The sequence below is a fragment of the Rhinoderma darwinii genome, chromosome 5, assembly GCF_050947455.1.
Source record: "Rhinoderma darwinii isolate aRhiDar2 chromosome 5, aRhiDar2.hap1, whole genome shotgun sequence".
Lineage (NCBI taxonomy): Eukaryota > Metazoa > Chordata > Amphibia > Anura > Rhinodermatidae > Rhinoderma > Rhinoderma darwinii.
Window position 1 is genome coordinate 308,322,098 of NC_134691.1, and position 25,425 is coordinate 308,347,522.

General features: G+C 41.1%; 1 protein-coding gene across 2 annotated transcripts in view; it reads right to left on the reverse strand.

The window, feature by feature from the left end:
- Positions 1–7,595: 7,595 nt before the first annotated feature.
- LARP4B (La ribonucleoprotein 4B) overlaps positions 7,596–25,425 on the reverse strand; it is a 61,090-nt gene continuing 43,260 nt past the window's right edge. For both annotated transcript variants that reach the window (XM_075827424.1, XM_075827423.1), the window contains 7 exons: positions 24,742–24,848; positions 19,694–19,945; positions 19,482–19,527; positions 17,728–17,892; positions 16,448–16,572; positions 12,335–12,443; positions 7,596–10,941 (listed from right to left, as the gene is read on the reverse strand). In XM_075827424.1, coding sequence (XP_075683539.1) covers positions 10,648–10,941; positions 12,335–12,443; positions 16,448–16,572; positions 17,728–17,892; positions 19,482–19,527; positions 19,694–19,945; positions 24,742–24,848 — 1,098 coding nt within the window. In that variant the 3' untranslated portion in view covers positions 7,596–10,647. The remainder of the gene's footprint in view (positions 10,942–12,334; positions 12,444–16,447; positions 16,573–17,727; positions 17,893–19,481; positions 19,528–19,693; positions 19,946–24,741; positions 24,849–25,425) is intronic.

Below are 25,425 nucleotides of genomic sequence, written 5' to 3' on the forward strand. Positions count from 1 at the left end.
GCTCAGTCTTGGAAATGCGCCCGACCTGTGGCCCGTATATCACGGACTGAACACGCTCGTGTGAATCCGGCCTTACCCAGAACGCCCTCCTCCTCTCTGCAGTCCAGCCTCCCGGGATGACGTTGCACCCCATGTGACTGCTGCAGCCAAACACAGGCTGCAACGTCAAGGGAGGCCGCTGCATGATTTTAATGCAGAATATCCACCCTGTGGGAATCCGGCCTAACAGGGTGCCCAGTTTGACCTCTGGTATGGAGCCCTCGGTCTTCTACGTACACCAATGCAAGTTAATGTCTAGTTTAGACATATTTCTGTTTTTGCGATGATGAATTATCCCCTTCCTCCTCCTCCAAAGTAAAGAAACAAAAAAACAAAAAACCTTTATGAATCATTTGAAATGGATTTGTAGTCTTTGTGATTACACTGTAGAGCTGGGATGCGCAGAACTGCCTCCCCCTCCCCCCCCAGTGTTATTAGATTCTCTTTAGTATGGAAAACATGACTTGTTAATCCTGTTTTTGTGACAAATACAATTAGCTGGTTACTTAACTTAGCGTGTCCTATTAAGAACCCATGTAGAACTGAACTCAGCACAGGATGACATTAGGATGTTTGTTTCCCGTGTTTTCACATCAGCAGTCAATGTTATAAAGGCAGTGGAAAGTGTAGATAAATATTGTGACGTCACTGTATGGTCAGTGCCAATCTCAGGTTACTGTATAAGATTAATCAGTAGCACACTACGTCCCTGTGTCCACCCACATCCTTACCAGTTCTCCGAGGGGGGAAAAAACATATTTGTTGTGAAGAATGAAAGAGATTTTATTTCACATCATAATCCAAAACAAGGTGACAATATATATATACACACACAAAAAAAAAATATAAAAAAAAATAAAAATATATATATATCAAAAAACAATATTAGAGTAGGAGGAAGGTAAATAGTGGATATTATCTAAGTAATAATGTCACAAATAATGCACCAAATTTAAAATGTGTTTTAGACACTTCTTACACCCACCCAGTATTTAGGAAAAAGGCTATGACTCAGTGTCCTATTACAGAGCCCGATGTGGACCATGCAAACGAGCGCCGATCAACGAGTCAGCTTGGTAATCGGCACTTGTTTGCTACTATCACACAGAGCAATGATTGGGTATGTATGGGGACGAGTGCTCGTTACTGTGATCGCTCGTCCCTATACATTTTTATCATGTTGGCAACACGTCTCCTTGATTACACAGGGTAATGTGCTGCCGACAACTATGCTTTATAAGGCTGGATTCACCCGAGCGTGTTTGGTCCATAAATGACAAAACGTATTTCGGCCACAAGTCCCAGACCGAACATACGGCAGGGAGCCGGGCTCCTAGCATCAAAGTTATGTACGACGCTAGGAGTCACTGCCTCTCCGTGGCTCTACTGACCTGTACTGAAAACATGATTACAGTACGGGACAGTTGTCCTGCAGCGAGGCAGGGACTCCTAGCGTCGTACATAACTATGATGCTAGGAGCCCGGCTCCCTGCAGTGTGTTCGGTCCGGGACTTGCGGCCGAAATACGTTCCGTGCTTTAGGGACCGAACATGCTTGTGTGAATCCAGCCTCAGGCTGCATAAAAGAGCAGATCAACTGATGGGAAAGTGTTTGCTCATTTATCTGCTAATTGGTGCCCTGATTACACCGGGCAATGATAGGCAAACAAGTGTTCATATAAACGCTCGTTCCCGGATAATTGACACCTGTAATAGAACCTTTAGAGCTGTAAAATAGATCAAATTTCTAAACTTTTTTTTTTTGTGCAAATTACTGGTATATGAATATCAGCCACAAAATCATGATAGAGAAAGTGTCCAACATGTCTAGCATGTTGTGCTAATTATATCATACCATGTCAGCATGCTACATTTGGCACACGACTATACTATTGATAAATCCCCTCTATTATGTGGTCTGTGCTCCTACATTTGTTTTACAGGCACCCAATACCTCATTCATACAAGTTAATTTAAAGAGGCTCTGTCACCAGATTTTGCAACCCCTATCTCCTATTGCAGCAGATAGGCGCTGCAATGTAGATAAGAGTAACGTGTTTTTTTTTTTTTTTTTAAACTAGCATTTTTGGCCAAGTTATGAAAATTTTTATATTTATGCAAATGAGGCTTTCTAAAGTACAACTGGGCGTGTATATGGTGCGTACATCGGAGCGTTTTTACTTCTTTTACTAGCTGGGCGTTAGGAATGGGAGTGTATGATGCTGACGAATCAGCATCATCCACTTCTCTTCGTTAACATCCAGCTTCTGGCAGTGCAGACACAGCGTGTTCTCGAGAGATCACGCTGTGACGTCACTCACTTCCTGCCCCAGGTCCTGCATCGTGTCGGACGAGCGAGGACACATCGGCACCAGAGGCTACATTTGATTCTGCAGCAGCATCGGCTATTTACCTACAAATGCCGATGCTGGTGCAGAATCATCTGTAGCCTCTGGTGCCGATGTGTCCTCGCTCGTCCGACACGATGCAGGACCTGGGACAGGAAGTGAGTGACATCACAGCGTGATCTCTCGAGAACACGCTGTGTGTCTGCACTGCCAGAAGCTGGGCGTTCTGAAGAGAAGTGGATGATGCTGATTCGTCAGCATCATACACTCCCATTCCTAACGCCCAGCTAGTAAAAGAAGTAAAAACGCCCCGATGTACGCACATAATACACGCCCAGTTGTACTTTAGAAAGCCTCATTTGCATAAATATAAAAATGGTCATAACTTGGCCAAAAATGCTTGTGTTTTTTTAAAAAAACAAAAAAAAAACGTTACTGTAATCTACATTGCAGCGCCGATCTGCTGCAATAGGAGATAGGGGTTGCAAAATCTGGTGACAGAGCCTCTTTAAGGTCTATATTACTTCCTTATTTGAAAGATCATTAGGGAGTTAAAGAGCATCTTTCACCAAATTTAAAAAAAACACACGCTAAAGGTCAGATTCACACTAACAAGTGCAAACTCTGACGTGAAAAACTGCTTTCCACGTCCGAGTTGCACCCATGCAGGCCCCATTTTCAGATGCCCATAGACTTGAGTCTATTGCGGGATCCATGAAAACAGACAAAAATAAGACATGTCCTATTCCTCCACAGACCCTTCGCACGGTCCGTTAAAACAACGGCTGTGTGTATGGCCCCATTGAAATACATGCATCCGAGTGACGGCTGTTGTTTTAACGACCGTCACACAGACGTATACTACGGTTGTCTGAATTCGGCCTAATACTAAATTTGCTACTGGAGCACATTTAATGAGGTTGTTCATGATTAGAAAAAGAAAAAATACAAACTGCTTTTTCCAAGAAATCATGCCACATATGTCCATGTGTTGTGTCTAGTAATACAGATCATCCCTATTCAAGTGAATGGGGCTGAACGGTAATACCAGACACAAACAAAAAATCCCAGACAACCACTTTCACTGTGTAGACTGGAACAGAGGAAGCAGATACATCTCATTGTTTGTAAAAGGCAGGACGTTCAATGACACATAGCGGCTCTCTTATACTGCTGGAGGCCGTTATGAGGCAGGATAGCAACACTGAAAAGAGGTGGAGGAGAATTTTTGAGTGTCTATAATGGTCAATGCTTTCCCAAAAAAGTTAACCAAAACCACTTGTGCACCAGAAAGCCCTTAAAAACCAGCCTGAGCGCATAAACCTTAGTGGCCCCATAACTGCATTGACATTGTGCATACGGTTTTCTGCCTTAACAGCTCAGCCAGGATTCCTATGTGATGAGTCTACAGTAATGCTGAAAAATAAATGAAGAGCCTGTATACTTACACATAAGGTTCTAATTGCAGCTCCCCTGTCACTCTGGTATTTGTGATAGGGCCAGTCCTCCATTTCTTCCAAGAGACTTTATGACAGCTCTTATAAAGCTGCTTCACATATTTTACAGGCCAAAACAGCAGCAAAAAGAAAGATTTATTAAAAAAAAAAAAAATAAGGTTCCATAGAACGAGTGTATCGGCCAACACTTCAGTGTATCGAGCAAGATCCCACTCATTTAAGCCCTTAGATGCCTCGGGCAAAAGTAAGTAAATGCCATAAAAAATTAAAACCGCCAGAATCAATGTTTTTTGGTAACTATCTCCCACCAAAAAAAATGGAGTAAGAAGTGATCAAAAATGTATCCCAAAATTGTAACAATAGAGACTACTGCTTACCCCGCAAACAATAAGCCCTTATACCGCTCAATCGACAGGGGGAAAAAAAAAAAGAAAAAGTTATGGCTCTCAGAATATACAGGTAGCACTCCAAGGTATAAGCAAAGTAGAAAAAGTGAGAAAGGCTCCTGTGTCGAGCTGAAACGTCGTGTGTATATGGACCAATAAAGCACCTTTTTCTACTTTGCTTATACCTTGGAGTGCTGCCTGATTTTTGGATTCTACTACAGCAGGTCTGTTAGCCCTGACCTGGGCAGGTCGGCACCCACCTACGATTTACAAGGCTGTGCGGCTGACATTATATTTGGACTTTTCTCAGAATATACAGAGAGAAAACACAAATTTTATTTTTAACAATCAGTTTTTTTCCTTGTAAAAGTTGTAAAACAAATTTCGTATTGCCGTAATCGTATTGACCTGCAGAATAAAGTTAACATGCCATCTACAAAACCCCATAAAAAAAAAAAAAAAAAGTTGGAATCGCTGTTTTTTTCCCATTCGACCACACAGACAAAAAACAAGCCCTAACATGGCTACATTGATTGGAAAAAAAAAAAAAAAAAAAAAAAAAAAAAAAAAAAAAAGGTGTTATGGCTTTTGAGGAGGAAAAAACTAAAGTGAAAAACCAAAAAATGGCTGAGGCAGGAAGGGATTAAAGACCGTTACTTTTGACCTGTAACGTCTAAGTGGTAGTTAAATGTTCTGTCACTAGTAGAAATGACAGTAAACCTCTCCAAAACGAAAGCACAGTAGAATAGTTTTTGCAAAACAAACCAATTTCCAGTTAATTTTGTTTTTAAAGTACCCTTTGAAAATTTAAAGCACGGACTTGATTGGTCACTCTGGGCATACCCAACTTTTCTACTAGTTCTGTTAAAGGGGTTGTCCCAGAATTAATGAAAAAAAGAAAAATCAGACATAATATAGTGCATGACAATCTCTTCCTAATAAAGCGAGAACCGGTCCTGTATCTTACATGGATCCAGAGATCTCTTCATTCATTGCTCTGCTAGATTCTGTTTAGGCCGGCAGCTCAGGGGGCATGTCCTTTCTGCTGAGGCTCCTCCCCCTCTGTCATCACTTTTATAGGCAGATCGTTCTGTTTCACTTCCTCTGCCTCCTAAGAGAAGCTTTAAAAACGCCCCGAATTACATGTCAGTTTAGAAGGAGAGCCCAGCCCTATGTAACTGAAGTAGAGAGAGTTACACACAGTGAGAGGGTAAGTAGAGGGAGAGCTCAATGCGGTGTGTAAGCAGTGCTGGATGCAAGACCTCTTCATCCAAGTTCTCTCTGGTGTTTCTTAATGCGTGAGTCTCCATTCACACTACAAGCTGCGTTTCTGAATAAAAAGCTGATTATCGACTTCTTCACTGACAAGCAGAGAAGACATTTTCTATTGACTGGGGTCAGTTGGAGAGTAGAACTAAGCATGTGTGTGCTGTCTCAATCAGATCAGTTAAAGGACAAGGCATGGTCCCTGCATCAAAGCAGTAGTCCACTTTGCAGGGAGTCGTCCTTGTGCAGCTGTAGTCTACGCAGAGACAATCTTCCTGGCTGAGCCCTGAGGCAATGTTGTAAAAGGCCTGTGGCCGGAAATATAGAGACCGCGAGTTCTCGCGATGGATGCGGAGATCATACCATGCAGGGGAGGCAAAAAGATTTTGGGGCGTGAATTGTGGTCTTTATGACACTATCCAAAGATACCACCCACAGAGACCGCATTACTGCTCCTTTGGCTAGTACAGCCTCAGTTGCATATTCAGGAAAAAGGCTCATAACTTAAAATAAAAACATTTTGGAACACACTTTGCACTAGCATGATCAGCGTGACAGCACCTATTAGCTTGGCTATTGAACATTCCTAAAAACTAGTGATAGATCCTTTATTAAAGGTATTTGTGTGAACCAAAATAAGGACCGGGCAGTGTTTCTTTTTTAACTTACCTTTTGGCAATTTGCAAACATGAAGAAAACTGGTGTGGTGAACATAATACATTGCCATGCCAATAAGTAGAATGTTGTCTTTTCAAAGAGGGTTTCTGATATTTATGACAAATCGGTGGGTATGAAGGCTAAGGCCTCATGCACACGACCGTAGCCGTGTGCACGGCCGTGATTTTCGGGTCGGCCGGCTGCGGACTGTCAGCGGACTGTCAGCCGCAAGCCGCCCGCACATGGCCGCGGCCATTGTTTTCAATGAGCCCGGACCGCAAAAACTACGGTCGTGTGCACGGCCCCATAGAAAAGAATGGGGCCGCAATTCTCCCGTGGATTTTCGGGGGAATTGCGGACGCAAAAACACGGTCGTGTGCATGAGGCCTAAGGGAACATATAAGGTCATAATAATGAACGCATTGTAATGATCCATGCAAAGCTAAATCACTTGTTCAAGATAGTTGTAGGTCCCAAATATCACAATTTGACTTGCAAGAAACATGAAAGTTCATTAAAAAAGAGTTACTTTAGTAAAGCAATAGGATTCATATATTTCTACAGAAGGACAAAATAATGTCCTGTACCTTTAATTATTACTGTTTTGGGTTCATAAAACCCTTAGCACATATTCACACACACATTTCTTACAGAAATTTCTGTGACTGTCCACTTCATCTAAATGGAACTTGTAAAAATATATGCACTTGCAGCAGAAATAACTCCATTCAGATTAATGGATTTTTCAGTTACAGAACGTGAAACAAATTTGATGTGTGAATACAACCTCACGGACCTTCCTTCAGATACTTAAACAGGGTTGTTCAGGTTGGGGGATGTTTTTTTTTTATACTGATAACCTACAGTATAGGTCATTAGTATATGATGGGTGGGGGTCCAACGCCCAGACACCACACCGATCAGTTGTTCCACGTTATGCAGAGGTCAGTGCTGGAAACATGTGGATTCATACACTACATAGCGGCTGTGCTTTGTTACTACAGCTCTGCTCCTATTCAAGTAATTAGACGCATAGCTGCTATACAGAGTACGGAGCCTTCTGATTCCAGCGCTGACCCCTGCATAGCTTCCGGTGGCCGGAGGCAGATTATTGGTGCGGGGCGCGGATGTTAGACACCCCACCCATTATACACTGATGATCTATCCTGTATATAGGTCATCAGTATAAAAAACAAACAAACAAACAAACAAAAAACAAACAAACAAACAAACAAAAAACAAACAAACAAACAAACAAAAAAACAAACAAAAACAAACAAAAAAAACAAACCCCCATCCTGCACAACCCCTTTAGAGAAATGAGTATTTCCATGCCTTAAATCACACAAAATGTACATTGTATTACACAAGGGTAATCATCAGCAAATAAATGAAAACAAAGAGCTTTTATTAAAAGGAAAATAAAACATAACAGTGCCTAAATCTTTATTTTTATCATAACCTACATTTTTTTTTTTCAAATTAGACATTTTTTTTTACATTGTATGTCACAAAAAAAATTAAATTACCAATACTTTACAGTTATGCTTGATTCCAGTCTTATTGGAAGAAATAGGACAAAGTGAAAAACCCTCAGATGTTTCTATTCCATGTAAATACAGTTGCGCAAATTCAAGTGAACCGTCGGCAGCTGTTAGTGTAAAAGATTCACAACACATTGTTTAACCATAAGAGCAGGAGATAGACAGATATGTACCACTTTGCTCAGCTGTTGCTAGATACACCTCAAAATCAGAACAAATATTTTAGTACAATACAATGGCCTTCTGCTTCTAACACTGAAATACCATCCTGGTTCTGCATTGTATGTGGGCTTAAAATGCACATTAAAAAATATGACCAGGAGAAAAAACAAAAACTAAAAACATAATTTAATCAAATTTTAAAAAAACAAAAAACAAAAAAACAAAACTTTTGCCTATGACAAAAGAAATTTTCTTCAAAAGTACTGCACACAGTCTACTCTTGGGAATGTAAACAGTTGGTTAAGTAGGATTAAAAGGTATGTCTTGCCCTTAATGGAAAACATATAATCCCCTTATTTTAGGAGAACTTGTTTTACCATAAAAAGAGCAGTTTGGCAACAGCTAAACATCAATTCATGTTCATAACATTGTAGTGTTGCAACTATGGGAGGTCCGCATACATAATACTGTAAAATTTGGTAGCTACAACTCCGTGAAGCACTGGATCCCATATGAAAACGGTCTTTGAACTTTTTCTTTTGCAATTAGGATATAAAAAGTCTACTCATGAAAATAGATGAATTCTGCAGAAGTGGAAAAATGTATAGAATATTTCTGACATGTTGAAGTCAAATTTTTGTGCAAGGTTAAAAGTTTACTCTATTTGTAGTGTGTGAAAGTGTTATGTACACCTGACATGCTCCTGGACAATGTGTTATTGCTATCATCAGTTAAATGACTAACAAGTCTGGTGAAAGTCACTTTGTAATAGAAAACAAAATCAAAAAGACCCAAAAAGAAATAAGGAAAAAAAAAAAACCAAACATGCAAGATCAATATGTAAAACCCCATTGTTATTGGCTCTGGGTTTAAGTGTTATTTGTCAGGTTGAGATTTTTTTGCAGCATGCTTTGTTAAAAGAAAGCCTAGATATATATATATTCCCCCCCCCCCCCGGATTTACTATAAACAAAAGGTCACAAATCACAAGATACAAACAGTCCCTTAATTAATTAGATACTTAATGTTGGTGAAAAATGGTTCTCGAAATAATGATGAAATAGATGAGGGTTTCACTTTCAGATAAGACTAGCAATCTCCCTTTTGCAGTGAATAGGCAAAGTCAGTTCAACACACCCAGTTAAAAAAAAAGAAAAAAATTGAAAAAAATTGGAGGAAAAAAAAAAAAAAAAAATGCAAACCACAACATTTAGTTTATCTACATCCAGCTTAACAGCAACATTTATAATATATCAACAATAATTTTTTAGCATTTTTTCGTAGGGTACCTTTTTAAATGTTCTGATTATTTACAACTGTACAAGCAAAGCACACACTTCCAAGTGCACATATTTAATACAGTATTGACTATTCGCATTTACATTTCAACAATCTGGAAAAAAAAAAAAAAAAAAAAAAAAAAAAAAAGAAAGAAAGAAAGAAAGATCAACTGTTCGAGATCTTGAAGGTATATTACAAAACTGTTGCTAGTTCCTGTACAACAGTATTATTACTCAGGTCAGTCATAAGAGGTACACACTGAAACCAAGTAATTTTTTTTTTGTATTTCACTCAAGCTAACCCAGGAGGGGTCAGACTTAATTAAATCTAAGCTGTCTTATACAAAAGTTAAGGCAAAGTCATTTTCAAGTTTAAATAAAATTCAAGTCTTTAAATATTGGATGGAAAAAAATAAAAAATTTCGAAAAACTAATAGGAAAAATAAAAAAAAGGAAAAGAAAACAGCCATTTAAATCTTCTCACTGCCTAAACCAGCAATTTATCTTGCAGGCTCCTCAGGCAGCAAAAGAAAGGAGCAAAAAAAAAAAAAACAGAAGCAAAAACACGCCTGGAATAAATTGTACTCTACAGCGTAAACTTTCGCTGCTCCGAATACTTTTTAAACTTTACATAGTTCAAACTAAAATAATTTAGATTCTTCTTTATTAGAAACGTGCTAAATTTAGTGCATCCTTGTCCTTCAAAAAGTTTTTAATGTGTACAACCTGCAATAAACCTTTATTCCCAAGGTGGTTATGACATCTCCCACCGTTATATATAGATATATATTTTTTAATATATATATATGCAAGTAGATATATAGAAAACAAAAATTCTAATACATCACCCCGTTCGTCTGGTCAAAACGGAAAAGTTCATGGTAACTGGGAGATGTCATTAAGTAGTTACCCCTGGTGCAGCATGGCATTAAAGGATCCATGGACCAAAGGAGGAAAAAAAAAAAAAAATGTAAAAAAAATTATATTATAGAAAGGAGCAATAATTGTAAAGGTTAAAGGGCAAATGAAAACCTACATGGAGCAGAGATATAAAGCAGTAGGTGCTTGAACTCTGTTCTCTAATTTCTTTAAGAACAATGTGCTTTGAGACATCCGACTACGTGTTCTGTAAATGTGGAGCTGGATAAGTGTTAGTAGCACGGTTAAACAATCACTGTCAAAATTATTACTGTACATGAAACTAAACATGTCAAGTTATGTGGAGAACCAAAATAATTTAGTAGCCAGTGCTTTTTGGTAGCATTTGATGCTAATGCTAAAAGAGAAAATAAGGTATGTCCGAACATCGGCAAAAAAAAAAAAAAGTGAATAACAAATGTTGAGTGGTACATACTGGCATTCGATCGGGGGGGGGAGGAGATGTATATATACAACTTATCACAAGTGTCGGTAACTACATAGCCTTATCCAGCAGCTCATTCAGTAATACATGGGTGTGGCATGACAGCTAATGTGTGATGTGTAGGTCTCCCTTTGGCCTTTTCCCTTCTACTGAGGAGATTTTAGTGGGCTTCCAGGTTCTTTATTTACACGTTTCCCCACAGCCAGAGGAGGAGGTGGAGGAGATCTACGCCCTGATAGTCTCCTCTGGTCTTTGGGCCGCCCTGGGTTTGATTTTGCAGGAGGGGTGTCTCTGGCTTTCTCTATTGATGGGTCAGTAACCTTCCTTTCCTCTTTCACACAAACAGTAGAGTTTTGCTTCTGTTCTTTTGAGAGTTGTAATGTCGGCCCGTCCTTGCTCGTTCGCTGGCAAATCTCTGCATAACTGGGCTTTCTTAGTTCCTAATAAAACAGAAAACAATTTTGAATACTTAATAAAGATTAACCCCTTAATGACCGGGCCATTTTGCGAGTTAATGACCAAGGATTATTTTTTGTTTTTTCACGCTGGCATTCAGAGTCGTACATTTTTTTTTATTCCGTCGACAAAGCCGTATAAGGGCTTGTTTTTTGCGGGACGAGTTGTATTTTGTAATTGCACCATTTTTAGATGCTTATAACATGTCGATTAACTTTTATTAACTTTATTTTAGGAGAGAATTGAAAATAAGCAGCTATTCCAGCATTGATTTTCACGTTATAAATTTACGCCGTTTACTAAGCAGCGTAAATAACATGTTACCTTTATTCTATGGGTCGGCACGATTAAGGGGATATCAAATATGTAAAGGTTTTATATGTTTTCCTACGTTTGCACAATAAAAACCCTTTTAGAAAAAATTACTTGTTTTTGCATCGCCGCGTTCCAAGAGAAGTAATTTTTTTATTTCTCCGTCAATGTGGCCGTATGTGGGCTTGATTTTTGCGGGCCAATGTGTAGTTTTCATTAGTTCTATTTTGGGGTACATAGAACTTATAGATTAACTTTTATTTAATTTTTTTATGGGGGGGAATGGGAGAAAAAAAAAAAGAATTTTGCCGTTGTTTTTTTGGACGCCGTTCATCCGGCGGTTTAATTAATGTGTTCATTTTATTGTTCAAGTTGTTACGATCGCGGGGATACCATATATGTGTATGTGTTATTTGTTTTGGCACTTTTACAAAATAAAACCATTTTTTGTGGAAAAAAAAAAAAAAAGTAGTTTTATTTGATTTTGACTGTCAATTTATTTTTATTTTTTCCACAAACTTTAACTGCTTTAAATTTTTTTTTTTTTAGTCCCACCAGGGGACTTCACCATGCGATCTGCTGATCGCATATATAATGCTTTGGTATACTTCGCACACCAAAGCATTGTTGCCTGTCAGTGCAAAACTGACAGGCATTTGCTGAAGACAGACCTGGGGGTCTTTGTTAGGCCCCCGGCTGCCATGAATACCTGACGGCGACCCGCGATTTCTTTGCGGGGGCGCCGATGGGGTGACAGAGGGAGCTCCCTCCCTCTGTCAAACACATTAATGTCGCTGTCGATATGACAGCGGCATTTAATGGGTTAAACTGCCGGAATCGGAGCGCGCTTCGATTGCGGCAGTTGTAGCAGGAGCCAGGCTGTGTATAACAGCCGTGCTCCTGCCGCTGATCGCGTGGGTACTGCCAGTGTATCCATCCTCCTGTGCAAACTAGCAGCTGCAGAGGACGGATATATCCGTCCTTCGGCGTTAACAGGTTAAGATAGAATCACACAAACAAACCAGGTATAATACATAAAATTATAGGATGTTTATTAGTACTCACTGTAGCAGCTCCATTGACCTGAATGGATTTACTAGCGGTACTGAGTGTGTTTGAAATCCTTTCAATAGTTGGAGACTCCCGTTGTTGAACATCAACTATTTTAGATTCGCTTGAAGAAAAAAAAAGAAAGAAAAAATAATGTAACAAAAAACCACCCCCACACCCCACACCCACACTGTGGAAATGGTGAGTTTCTCAATCACATTTTCCCTGTGTAAATGAAGACAGGGTCTTTTTTTTGTTTTTTTTGTTTTTTTTCCTGTCACTAGACCATTGCTAGTTGCCCAAAAACATTTTGTCACAAATCTCCCCCCAATTCAATGTGAATATAATGCAATACCATTAAGACGCCACTTTCGTAGCACTAGTCCTAGTCTTTGGTGAAAGTATGCTCACTAGCGAAGCCTGGGCATCTCCTTACATACAGGTCCTTCTCAATGAATTAGAATATCATCAAAAAGTTAATTTCAGTAATTCAATTAAAAAAGTGAAACTCATATTATATAGATTTTTACACAGTGATCTATTTCCAGCATTTTTATTTTAATATTGATTATTATGGCTAACAGTTAATGAAAACCCAAAATTTATCTCAGAAAATTAGAATAAATAAGCCCAATTAAAAAAATTATTTTTAAAACTGAAATGTTGGCCTACTGAAAAGTATATGCCCTCAATACTTGGTCGGTGCTCCTTTTGCATGAATTACTGCATCAATGCGGCGTGGCATGGCGGTGATCAGCCCGTGGCACTGCTGAGGTGTTATCAATGCGGCGTGGCATGGAGGTGATCAGCCTGTGGCACTGCTGAGGTGTTATGGAAGCCCAGGTTGCTTGGATAGCGGCCTTCAGCTAGTCTGCATTGTTGGGTCCGGTGTCTCATCTTCCTCTTGACAATACTCCATAGATTCTCTATTGGGTTTAGGTCAGGTGAGTTTGCTGGCCAATCAAGCGCAGTGATACTGTGGTTATTAAACCAGGTATTGGTACTTTTGCAGTGTGGGCAGGTGCCAAGTCCTGCTGGAAAATGAAATCAGCATCTCCATAAAGCTTGTCAGCAGAGGGAAGTATGAAGTGCTGGGAAATTTCCTGGTAAACGGCGGCGCCGACTCTGGACTCGATATAACACAGTGGACCAACACCAGCAGATTACATGACCCCCAAACCATCACTGACTGTGGAAACTGGACCACAAGAAACTTGGATTGATGCCTCTCCACTTCCTCCAGACTCTGGGACCTTGATTTCCAAATGAAATGCAAAATTGACTCATCTGAAAACAGGACTTTGGACCACTGAGCAACAGTCTGTGTGTGGTGGCTCTTGAAGCACTGACTCCAGCCGCAGTCCACTCCTTGTGAATCTCCCCCAGATTCTTGAATGGCCTTTTCTTGACAATCCTTTCAAGGCTGTGGTTATCCCTGTTGCTTGTGCACCTTTTTCTACCACACTTTTTCCTGCCTATCAACTTTTCATTAAATTGCTTGGATACAGCAGTCTGAACATCCAGCTTCTTAAGCAGTGTCCTTTTGTGGCTTACCCTCCTTGTGAAGGGTGTCCATGACTGTCTTCTGGACAAATGTCAAGTCAGCAGTCTTCCCCATGATTGTGTAGCCTACTGAACCAGACTGTTGGACCATTTAAAGGCTTAGGAAACCTTTGCAGGTGTCTTGTGTTGATTAGCTGATTAGAGTCTCACACCATGAGGCTACAATCTTGAACCTTTAGGGTATGTCCACACGCCCTATTTACGGATGTAATTCAGGCGTTTTTCGCCTGGAATTACGGCCGAAAAAACGGCTCCAAACATCTGCCCATTGAATTCAATGGGTCTTACGGTGTTCTGCGCAGACGGGCTTTTTTTTCTTTTACGCGCCGCTGTCAAAAGACGGCCGCCTCAATGAAGTCCATGTCACTTCTTGGGACGTAATTGGAGCCGTATTTCATTGACTCCATTAAAAAAAACACTCCAATTACGTCCGTAATGGACGCCGCGAAAAACGCCTGCACTTGCAAAAACGTCTGAAATACAGGAGCTGTTTTCGCCTGAAAACAGCTCCGTAGTTTGACGTATTTTACGTTTGCGTGTGAACATACCCTAACTCAATATTCAAATTTTCTGAGGCACTAAATTTTGGGTTTATATTAAGTGTTAGCCATAATCTTCAACATTAAAGGGAATGTGTTGCCAGAAAAACATGTTGTTTTTTTTTAAATTAAACATTTAGTGTGTGGGTGATTAAACATTGTTCAAATTTTTTTTATTTTTTTCACGAGTCAGGAAATATTATAAATTAATTCTAATTTATAATACTACCCATTTTTGGTCACTAGATGGAGCTATTCCCAAAATTGCAGCATTGCAACATTGGGTTAAAAGCCCTCGCTCTAGTGAGCTCTCAGCATCCCCCCCTCCTTTATCCTGGCTAGTGCCGGGATAAACGAGGGGTTTTAACGGTGTAACCTCCTACACTGTGTGTCGCCATTTTTTGAGCTAACACACAGTGTAGTAGGTTTACATACAGTAGTAAACACACACAAACACGAACATACATTGAAATCTCTTACCTGCTCCTGCCGCCGCGGCTCCCTCCGGCCCGTCCGCTCAGTTTGCTGCCGCTGGTCCAAGTGCACAAATCCGGAAGCCGCGACCGGAAGTAGTAATATTACTGTCCGGCCGCGACTTCCGGTCCACAGGAAAATGGCGCCGGACGGCGCCAATTTCGAATTGGACTGTGTGGGAGCGGCGCATGCGCAGTTCCCACACAGACGCCGTACACGGAAGTCAATGGGACGGGAGCCGTTCGCAGTCCCTATGGGACTGTGGCTGCCGTATTCCATGTCTGTATGTGTCGTTAATCGACACAGACAGAAATGGAACAAAAAATGGCAGCCCCCATAGGGAAGAAAAAGTGTAAAAATAAGAAAAAGTAAAACACAAACACACAAATGAATATAAACGTTTTTAATAAAGCACTAACATCTTTAACATATAAAAAAATAATTTGTGATGACACTGTTCCTTTAAAAGAAAAAACTGCTGGAAATAGATCACTGTGTAATGAATCGATATAATATAGGAGTTTCACTTTTTGAATTGAATTACTGAAATAAATTACCGTTTTGATGATATTCTAATTCATTGAGAAGGACCTGTATAAGAAAGCAAGACTAGATCCAGAAAGCAGATAACCACCACACATCGTACCACCCCTACTTGCAATTACATAATACTCAAAAAGTAGCCTACCTCATCACAGATTACTCTATCATAGGTTCGTTTCACACGGTCGTAATACAAACACTAAAATACTGACTCCCTGCAGTACAACTGAATTTAGACCACCATAGTAATATGGATGCAAAAGTGTGTGTGAAGCTGGTCATACAGAAATATGCGAATATAATGATGTTTTCCTAATTCTGAGTTATAACGTGCATTAGGCCTAATCATTACAGATGTATTCCCATCACAAAAAGTAAATGTCATATCAGTAGGATATGCCATCATTATCTGATCGCTGGGAGCGCCGCTGTGCAGGGAAAAACTTTGACGAGGCCACAGTGCCAAGCAAGCGGGTGGCCCCTTCATTCTCAGGCATACTGATGGCATATCCTTCCGATATGCCATCATTTTCTGTGATGGGAATACCCCTTTCAGACGGTATGTACTATATCACTTTCGCAGGAACGGTTATCGACTGCATTTCTCAATACATACAAATTAGGCAAGCAACCCGGTAATTTCTGAGGTACAATGTCAATCATTGGATTCTGACACATTTGTGTTTTCCTGGGTGATCCAGAGGTCATAGAAAATGCCCCATAAATACTTTACCAAAAAACATAACTTAAAATAAATTAAACACTAATGTATATATATATCATGCATGTACCCCAAAATGGCACCTAAAATAGCAGCCTCTGAATGTTATATTAAATATTTATATAAAGTACAATAAAGCTCACTTTCTACATGGAATGCTGTGTGACAGTACAAATCTAATGTTGGCTTGCCGAAGGAAAAAAAAACAAAAAAACTTAGAAGTCTGAGGAACCACATGCAAATTTTGTTTAAAGAAAAACAAACATGAAAAATATGAGTAGAACTTACTCTGGAGAAGGTGATGGGGAGGGAGGACTCTGGTAGGTCACTGGCAGAACAGTAGGGACCGGCAGCAATGGTTCCCGTGGTATTCCAGAGGGGACAGTGTTTGTACTGGCATCCACATTAATGTTCTACAAAATCAAGATGCGGCATTGTCTGAAACTTTGTTGAGAAATTAATTCCAAGAGAAAACAAATTGATTTTACACACACAACTTTGTGACATTGCTAAAAGGAACAAGCTAAAAAGACCCCGCCCCCCCCCTACACACCACACAAATGTTCCTGTAGGTTCTCGGAACTGTAGATGTGAAATTAAGCAGATATTCTGCGTGGGTATAATTCTCTGAACTCCTTGAACAATCCATCAATGCAATCGGGTCAGCCTGAAATGGCTGATCGCAGTGAACATTAGGTTGCCCTCAACATCAGGCCGTGTCCCTTAACAACTGAACTGCTGGAATTTGTTACCACTGTCAAAAAGACAGTAGCTAATGGTTTGCAAACTCTTTCTACTTCGCGATTGGAGATAAAAAAAAGAAATGAAAGAAAAGGTAGTATAATTTGTAGACATTCAATCCAGCTATGCGGTCCCTGAAGGATTGATGGGCTGGAATTCTTCTATTTAGACCCGTCTCATAATAAAAACATGGATTGGTTTTGGAGTATTTAGACCATACATCTGTATGTAATCAATAAGATGAAGGGGAGGGGGACGGTTATGCTCAACCGAAATGTAGATAACCTTCTTTACTCCCATAACAAACGCCTCCCTCTGCATCAGACTCTCGATGTACCAGGAGTGAAGCATGTGACACGACCTGTGGGTCCTGTATTGTTTCCTCCAAGTCATGTTTTGTTCACTCAGAGATAAATAGTTTTTCTTATCCAATGCTTGTAGTCCAGAGTGAACACCTCGACTGGCTGTGAGTGAAGAGATCCTGTTACTTTACAGCTTGTACAGGGTTACAATCAGGCAGACAAGCAATCTTCTATAGGCAAGAGCAGTATCTGCCATATTATTTCTGACGACATGCCTGGCTGTGCCTATTGAGGGACACTTACGTGCGTTCAGAAACCAAATTCTGGTAATAGTGGAAATCAAATTTCCCATGACTGCACGGTCATGATAGCGGTCAGCACATTGCATCAGCAATACAAGAGAGTACAGGAGCTGTGAAACCCACGATAACTCCCTCGGCGGATCTCCCCTATTAGTAGAATTGCTCCCCCTTATCCATCACTCAGCACAACCCAATGGTTCTGTGAAATGGAAGCCAATCTTACCTTATCTTTTGATGTGCTTATTACCAAATTAGACAATCTGTTCTCAAAGAAGTCTTCAGGTTTTAAATTGCCAGCAGCACCAGGTAAAGGAGGGAAACTGGAAAGCCCCAATTCAAAGCTAGGACTTGGAGGCTTAATGGGGGGAGGCGATAGTGTTTGACCTCTCTGCAGGGGAAAAAAACAAAACATAAACAAACACTTACTAATACAGTAACGTACAACGTTTACAAACTTACCATACTTCTTAGGTGACTTATTTGTAAAAGCATTAGAACATTATTAGACCCTCCAGCTCTATAAGTGTAGGTCTTCCCTTACCCATTTTAAGGAAAATCGGTCACCACTTTATTCTATATTTAAATAATCAAAAGTGAAAGCATCCTCTAAACATTTATATGGCCATTTATTTCAGAAGTAACTCTATAAGACTGTCTTCAAACCTCTGTTCGTTATTTTGTTGTTCTGCTCCATCACTGCAGCAGAATAAGGGAATAAACGGAACCAGCAATTCCACAGACACTTTAATGGGTTCTATCGTTTTTCCGACAGGGCTTGCGTAGTTTTAACAGAAAAAATAGCGCAGCATGCTGCGCTATGGTTTCCAGTATTTTCCGTGGAGTCTGTGACGGAGGTCCCTAACTGAGCCTGCAACACAGAAGTAAAATTAGACCTTAGAGGAAACCGGAGCAAAAAAACCTTGCCCGTTGCCTATGTAGATTAGGCTCTACCTGAAACACTGTTTTCTAGACATTTTCATATCAAGTATGAACAGTCCTACTAAAAACTCGATTCAGAGTGCAAAGTAAAAATTGTAGCGGCACATGGTAACCAATATAAAGTTGTATGGAAAGGACAGCTGGAATCAGATGGGCTCCTATAGACTGTACAGAATTTTGTGTATAAAATGTGGCATGATCAATAGGTGCAGATAACAAAAAACAGAACAAAAATAAGACAAAATCTGGGAAAAAAAAACATTACCTCAAAAGTGACAAGGCAGCTGTTTAACCCCTTAGTGACCAGACTATTTTAGGCCCTAATGACCAAGCTATTTTTTTTTTTTTTTTCGTTTGTCTATAGCCGCATTCAAAGAGCCATAACTTTTTTATTTTTCTGTCTACATAGCTGTATGAGGACTTGTTTTTTGCGGGATTACTTTTACATTTTAATGGCACCATTTTGCAGTACATATTCTTTGATTTTTTTTACTTTTGCACAATAAAAACACTTTCCAAGAAGCGTAAAATATTTTGCCATTGTTTTTTGCATTATTTATTTTTACGGTGTTCACCTTGCGGTTTAAATTACATATTAACTTTGTTTGAGTTATTATGGTCACAGCGAGATCATATTTGTGTACTTCGTATACCAGAGCATTATTGCCTGTCAGTGTAAATCTGCCCAGGGTAGATCTGTTTTTTTTTTATCAGGCCATGACACCCCATTGGAGGCCCGCAATTGCACTTGCAGGCCGCCGATGGGTGACAGAGGGAGCTCCCTCCCTCTGTAAAGTTAAATACTGCGGTCGCTTTTGACTGCAACATTTAACGGGTTAAACGGCTGCAAACTTTGATCGCGGTCATTGGAGCAGGAGTCCGGCTGTCAACCGAGACCCGGCTCTAGCCTGAATGGGACACCCGTGCATGGTTTAGACGGGGCCCCTGTGAAAAGGTGACAGCCTAGCCTAAGGCCCCTTAGTGCCTGCCGTGAAAAGGCGTATTTGTGGGCAGTAAGGGGTTAATAACTTAACTTACCACAAACTTGTCATCCCTTTTCTTCCTGTATCCATAAGAATTTTTCCTAAGGATTTAAAGAGGTAACTTGTTATTCCTTAAGCTATACTGATGGTTTTACAAAACAAAAAGCGAACATTAATACAAATCCATTATAAATGTGTCGTTTCCTAGTAGCTGAAAAAATCCTTTACAACACTACAATATCTGTGTCTCAGTGAACGCAAACTCACCTCCCCCTCCCAAGACCAGGAGAGGTTTCAATAGGGGTAGGTTCCACTCGACCAGTACCGACATCCCTCTTGACAAAAGTTGCCGTATTTGGCATTCTTGTTCTAGTTTGTCCTGGCTGTCGTGCTGGTGGCCCTCGCACACCATTGATTAATCTATCAGTAGTAAAGTTGAAGATAGTTGGACCATCAAGAAGTGCCGTACCCCTATCAGTACTAGGTATTGTATGTCGAAGGTGAGACTTGCCAGGATTCCTAGAGAATTGTTAAATACAGAAGTTGCAAGTGAAGAGAAGATTAAAATAAAACGTTCTGTTTCTTGGGGGCGAGATTGGTAGCACACAGCATTATCGAAACAATATTTCCACCCATGCGTCTCTATAGAAAAGATGTTTCAAGTACCACAAACATAGCATTTACCATGATGAACATCTTCCATGGTCTTACTGCTAAGGACACCGATAGACTACAAGCTGGGCAGTTCACTAGTTACCACGCTGTGTATCATTAACAGACTGAAGATTCAATAGGGTCTTGTAATAGATGGAAAGTTGCAGTCTACATTTGTCCCAGGCAAACTGGTAACAAAGTACTACAAACACAACTGCCTCTGAGCTAGAACAATACAAAAGGGGTTGTCCAGTTTAGAAAACCTATTTTCATATACCCTATTAGGGCATTATGAGTTAATAGAGAGGGGGTCCCGATTCAGGATTCTTATTTCTTTGCCAGAGTGGAGAGAAGTTACAAAGAGCGTCTCTTGCTCTGGAGGACTGTCCTGCACTACACAGACAAATCCATTGAATTGAATGGGCACTGTGTAATGCTTAATTTCCCTCGTGGTGGCGCTGCAGGGAAATTGAACATTTACTGCAAGGGTTTCCGCACAGATTATATTTGATCACTGCGGGTCCTAGCTGGGGGGACACTGATTGATTTATTGTCAAGGGGCCCTTCTAACAAGTAGGACATTTTCTTTAGGGTTGGACAAATTCGATTTGCCAGAATAGACGGCAGCCAAAGACTTGTAGCCTCAACTACAGGAATATAGCCATAAACCATTATAGTTAGTTTGCAGCATTTCCTTATTCCCATTGAAGTCTTGCAACATTCAATGACATACCTAGATACACAAGACTGTAGTTTTTTTGTGTTTTTTTTAAGATCTATTTAATTATAAAGTTTGGCTGACTTTAAATCAGGTTTGGGCTCCACATTCACACATTCAGCGTGTATGCTGGGAAATTCTCCCGCCTAACAAGCCCATATGCAATTATTAGCCAATCCAGAGAAATGGCATAAACAGTTGAACAAGTAGTTTTCTCATCTCTTAATAAATTTTCTGCATCTTACATCAGATAGTTTCCTTTTAAGACTGGCAAAATGCCACTCTTAGTTCCCCCCCCCCCTTAGGTGTCCTTTTGGCATGTTTGGCAGGTATACCTATTGAAAAGCATAGGTATACGTTTTTTGTATGGGAGTCAGTAGAAGGCGTAAGTAACTTTATAGGCATACAATCACAGCATGGCAGAGCGGTTCAAATGGTCTAGCTGAATGTAATGACAGAACGCAGTGTGAACATCGCTTAAATTTGTCAAAATCCACATAAAAATAGAAAATGCCTACTTCAGGAAAGTTCTTATAATCCCGCTATTAGCTAGATGAACCTCAACCAGCTCCCAATAATTCAGTGTCACGATCCCTACCACCATCTACAGCAGTGGTTCTCAACCGGGGTGCTATGAGAACCGTCCAGCGGTGCTGCGACACTCCGCTCATCCACTGACATAAGAAAAAAAACAAAAAAACACAAACTTTTGCTTGTAGCAGACGTGTCGCACGCACTTCTGCTACAAGTACCGCCCACCACTTCCGGCCAGAAGAGCCTGACTGAGGGAGAGGAACCATTAGCGCTGTGGTCCTGGGCAGCATAAATTCCTTCTCCAGCAGTAAGAACACTTTTGTGCCGCTACAATCACATCTCTATGATGTGATTGTATCGGCGTTAGCGTGTGCTTACTGTTGGAGAAGGAATTAACTTCTGTCTGTGATGGTCATTTTACGGCGAAGGGGGGCTGGTGGTCATTTTACTGCGAAGGGGGGCTGGTGGTCATTTTACTGCGGCGGGGGGCTGGTGGTCATTTTACTGCGGCGGGGGGCTGGTGGTCATTTTACTGCGGCGGGGGGCTGGTGGTCATTTTACTGCGGCGGGGGGCTGGTGGTCATTTTACTGCGCGGGGGGCTGGTGGTCATTTTACTGCGCGGGGGGCTGGTGGTCATTTTACTGCGCGGGGGGCTGGTGGTCATTTTACTGCGCGGGGGGCTGGTGGTCATTTTACTGCGCGGGGGGCTGGTGGTCATTTTACTGCGCGGGGGGCTGGTGGTCATTTTACTGCGCGGGGGGCTGGTGGTCATTTTACTGCGCGGGGGGCTGGTGGTCATTTTACTGCGCGGGGGGCTGGTGGTCATTTTACTGCGCGGGGGGCTGGTGGTCATTTTACTGCGCGGGGGGCTGGTGGTCATTTTACTGCGCGGGGGGCTGGTGGTCATTTTACTGCGCGGGGGGCTGGTGGTCATTTTACTGCGCGGGGGGCTGGTGGTCATTTTACTGCGCGGGGGGCTGGTGGTCATTTTACTGCGCGGGGGGCTGGTGGTCATTTTACTGCGCGGGGGGGGGGCTGGTGGTCATTTTACTGCGCGGGGGGGGGCTGGTGGTCATTTTACTGCGCGGGGGGGCTGGTGGTCATTTTACTGCGCGGGGGGGGCTGGTGGTCATTTTACTGTGAGTGGTGGGGGCTGATGGTCTTCGAGTGGTTTCTGCGTATGACCTCCCATTAAAATTAGGCAGAAAAAAAAAAAACCTGTGGAGCTCGCTTGGTGTGCCTTTGTCTGCAGTTTCTGCGTTCGCTTCGACGGCTTTAAAAAAAAAATACAATTAAAAAAAAAAATTGCGGCCAAAAAAAACGAAAGGAAAAAAAGCGTCAAACAATGCTGTCAATTCGAAATCTGCCTCAAAATTGTCCGAAGGAATTTTGAGGCAGAATTCTGCCTTACAAAAAATGCCATGTGAACATACCATAGAGAGTGTACGGCTTGTTTTTAGACAGTTTTTGGTCTTTGTGAACAGTTTCTGGTAGGGGTGCCCTGAGGAAAGGGGTGCCTCAAGCCTGAAAACTTTGGGAAACTCTGATCTACAGGTTATTTTGGAAATTTATCAAAGGGAAAAAAGGATTTATTTTCCTAGTCTTATCACACTGCAAGAGCTGTCTGATGTAGACACAGGTTTGAGCATGAAGAATGAGACAAAGTAAGAAGGCTGGGTTCACATCATTGGGAGCCTCAATTACAGATCCAGTCCAAAAATACCGGGAAAAAGTAGTACAACATGGTGCGCTATTTATTTTGCTAAAATGACGGACACCCTGACAGAAGCCCGACGTAACTCATTTAAGTTAGTGGGTTCCGTCGGGCGCCTTTCGTGTCGGTCATGAAATGGCTCCGGCACGTCACATTTTTGATGGAGCAGAAAACCCCCCCAAAAAACGAAAGCATTGTCCACACCTGCGGAGATACAGGAAACAAACTAAAAGGGTAAAAGTAATTAAAATTGTAATATCAAAATTAGTACACACAGAGTACAAAGAAACATAACTAATTTGTACTTCACTTTTATATTTCAAAAAATAAGACATTCCAGCTGGTAAAGGCTAAATCAGAACCATTTATCATCAATTATGGTCATGGAAATACACTTCAGTTGCTGCAGCATTTCACATTGCAGGTTTGTAAACTAACCAAGATGATCCGTCTTAAAGGATAGGTACACCCGCCGATCAGCTTTTTTCAAGAGGCGTGGCGCTCATACGAGTGCTGCTTTCCCTTCGTTAAGGTCAGTGCTCATACTGTGAATCGCCGACACACTTGTAGTGGCGGTTCACAGTATTACAGCCTTCTACCATTCACTTGAATGGGAGAATGCTGTAATATTGTGACCCACCGAATACTGTGAACCACCACTACAAGTGTGTCGACAATGCACAATCCGAGCAGGTTTGGAACAAAAAGGTAGCAGAGTTAGCACGAGCACCGTGCCCCTTCAAAGCAGCTGATCTGCGGGGTTGCCGCGAGTCCGACCCCCACCGATCAGAAATTGATGGCTTATCCGGAGGATAGGCCATCAATTTCTTATGACTGGAGATCCCCTTTAAAGTTTACCACCAGTAGATTACGGTGGGCTGTGCCCATCTCTGAATAGAAGAGCTTAACAAATCCACTAGTGTCATGTCCTTTACGTCACTAAGGAAAATTTTAGCTTGGAAATGAGGTTACTCTTTCAAAAAGGTTAAAACTGCTGACACTCTAATGGAGTGACACCCCAGTTAATCTACAGGGCAAGGATCAGAAGCGACACCTGAAATTGCATCAAAGTTTCAGCCCTGAGGGATCCATAAGCGTGAAAAAATTTCTGGGATCCAAACATTACTTTTTGATGCTCTGCGTTACTGCTGATCTTTGTTGCTATTTAAAGGGGCTGTCTGACAGCCCAAAAATAAAAAATGCTTTTAAAAAAGGTCCCCTCATCATAAGACCACATTTCAACTCCCAAACTATTCTTCTTGGGTTAGTCACCGAACCCCGATATCTCAGCAGACCTGGTCTTCTTCTGGTTAAGAGAAAAAAACATTCATGCCTTCTCCTCCCAACATCCACTGCCTACCTCTCTGCATAGGACTTCCCGCCCACCTCTTGCTTCTGTTACTCGATCTTCCCCTAGTTCAGGCTGCACATGTGCAAGTAAGAGAAGACGGCGAGCTCCCAGCATCACGTGACACTTTTTGAATTGGCGATTCAGTTCAGAATTGAACATTTTGATAGTAAGTGTCTTCTTATAATTATATGAATGGGTAGCAATTTTTTGGTCTCCGGACAACCTCTTCTAACAATTTATATCAATGTCTAGTATATAGCATTTAAGATCTCACTGTGCGTAAATGGCTAAGCCGGCAGTAATACAAGAGACCAAATGATAGCAGGATCTACATTACACTTGCCTGTTCCTAGGTGTGTAAGGTCGAAGAGACGTCAAAGGTGATGCGGTTGGCTTGAAAGTAGGCGATGTAAACCCATTAATGAATCCAGTATTAGGAAAAGGGGTTACCTAATGAAAAAGTAAAAAAAGAACGCACTTTCACTGTCAATTGAACATAAAATATGTATATTAAAGAGGGTTGTCTCATGAAGACGACCCCTTTTCAAGAAGGGTCCTCAGCGATCAGCTGTTGCCGGGGGAAGCTGTGGCCAGACACAAGTATAGCATTACATGTCGGCAATGTAAAAATAAATAAAAAAAAAATAAAAAAAAAATCAGCCATGTAAAGCATGTGGGGTCCACCAGAGCGACTCTCCATTCTAGCACAGAGTTGGGTATCATCCTCTATGACGTCCACATGCCCTAATATGGGATACAGACAGGGGTTGTACTGATGGTACAACCACTTTGAGCTGGTCTGCCACTGCATTCAGAAATTGTATGCTACACGCAGAGGGAGATGCATAGTGCCTACCTTATTATATTGAAAGGATTCAGAATATTTCCACAGATATCTGCCAGTTGTTCTGTTAGAGCACAATTATTTGCAGAATTATTTGATTGGAGGAAAAAAAAGGATCATGTATGTCCAACTGCAGTACCAGGAATTGTGAATGATCTTTTTGTGAAAATCGGGGCAAACAAC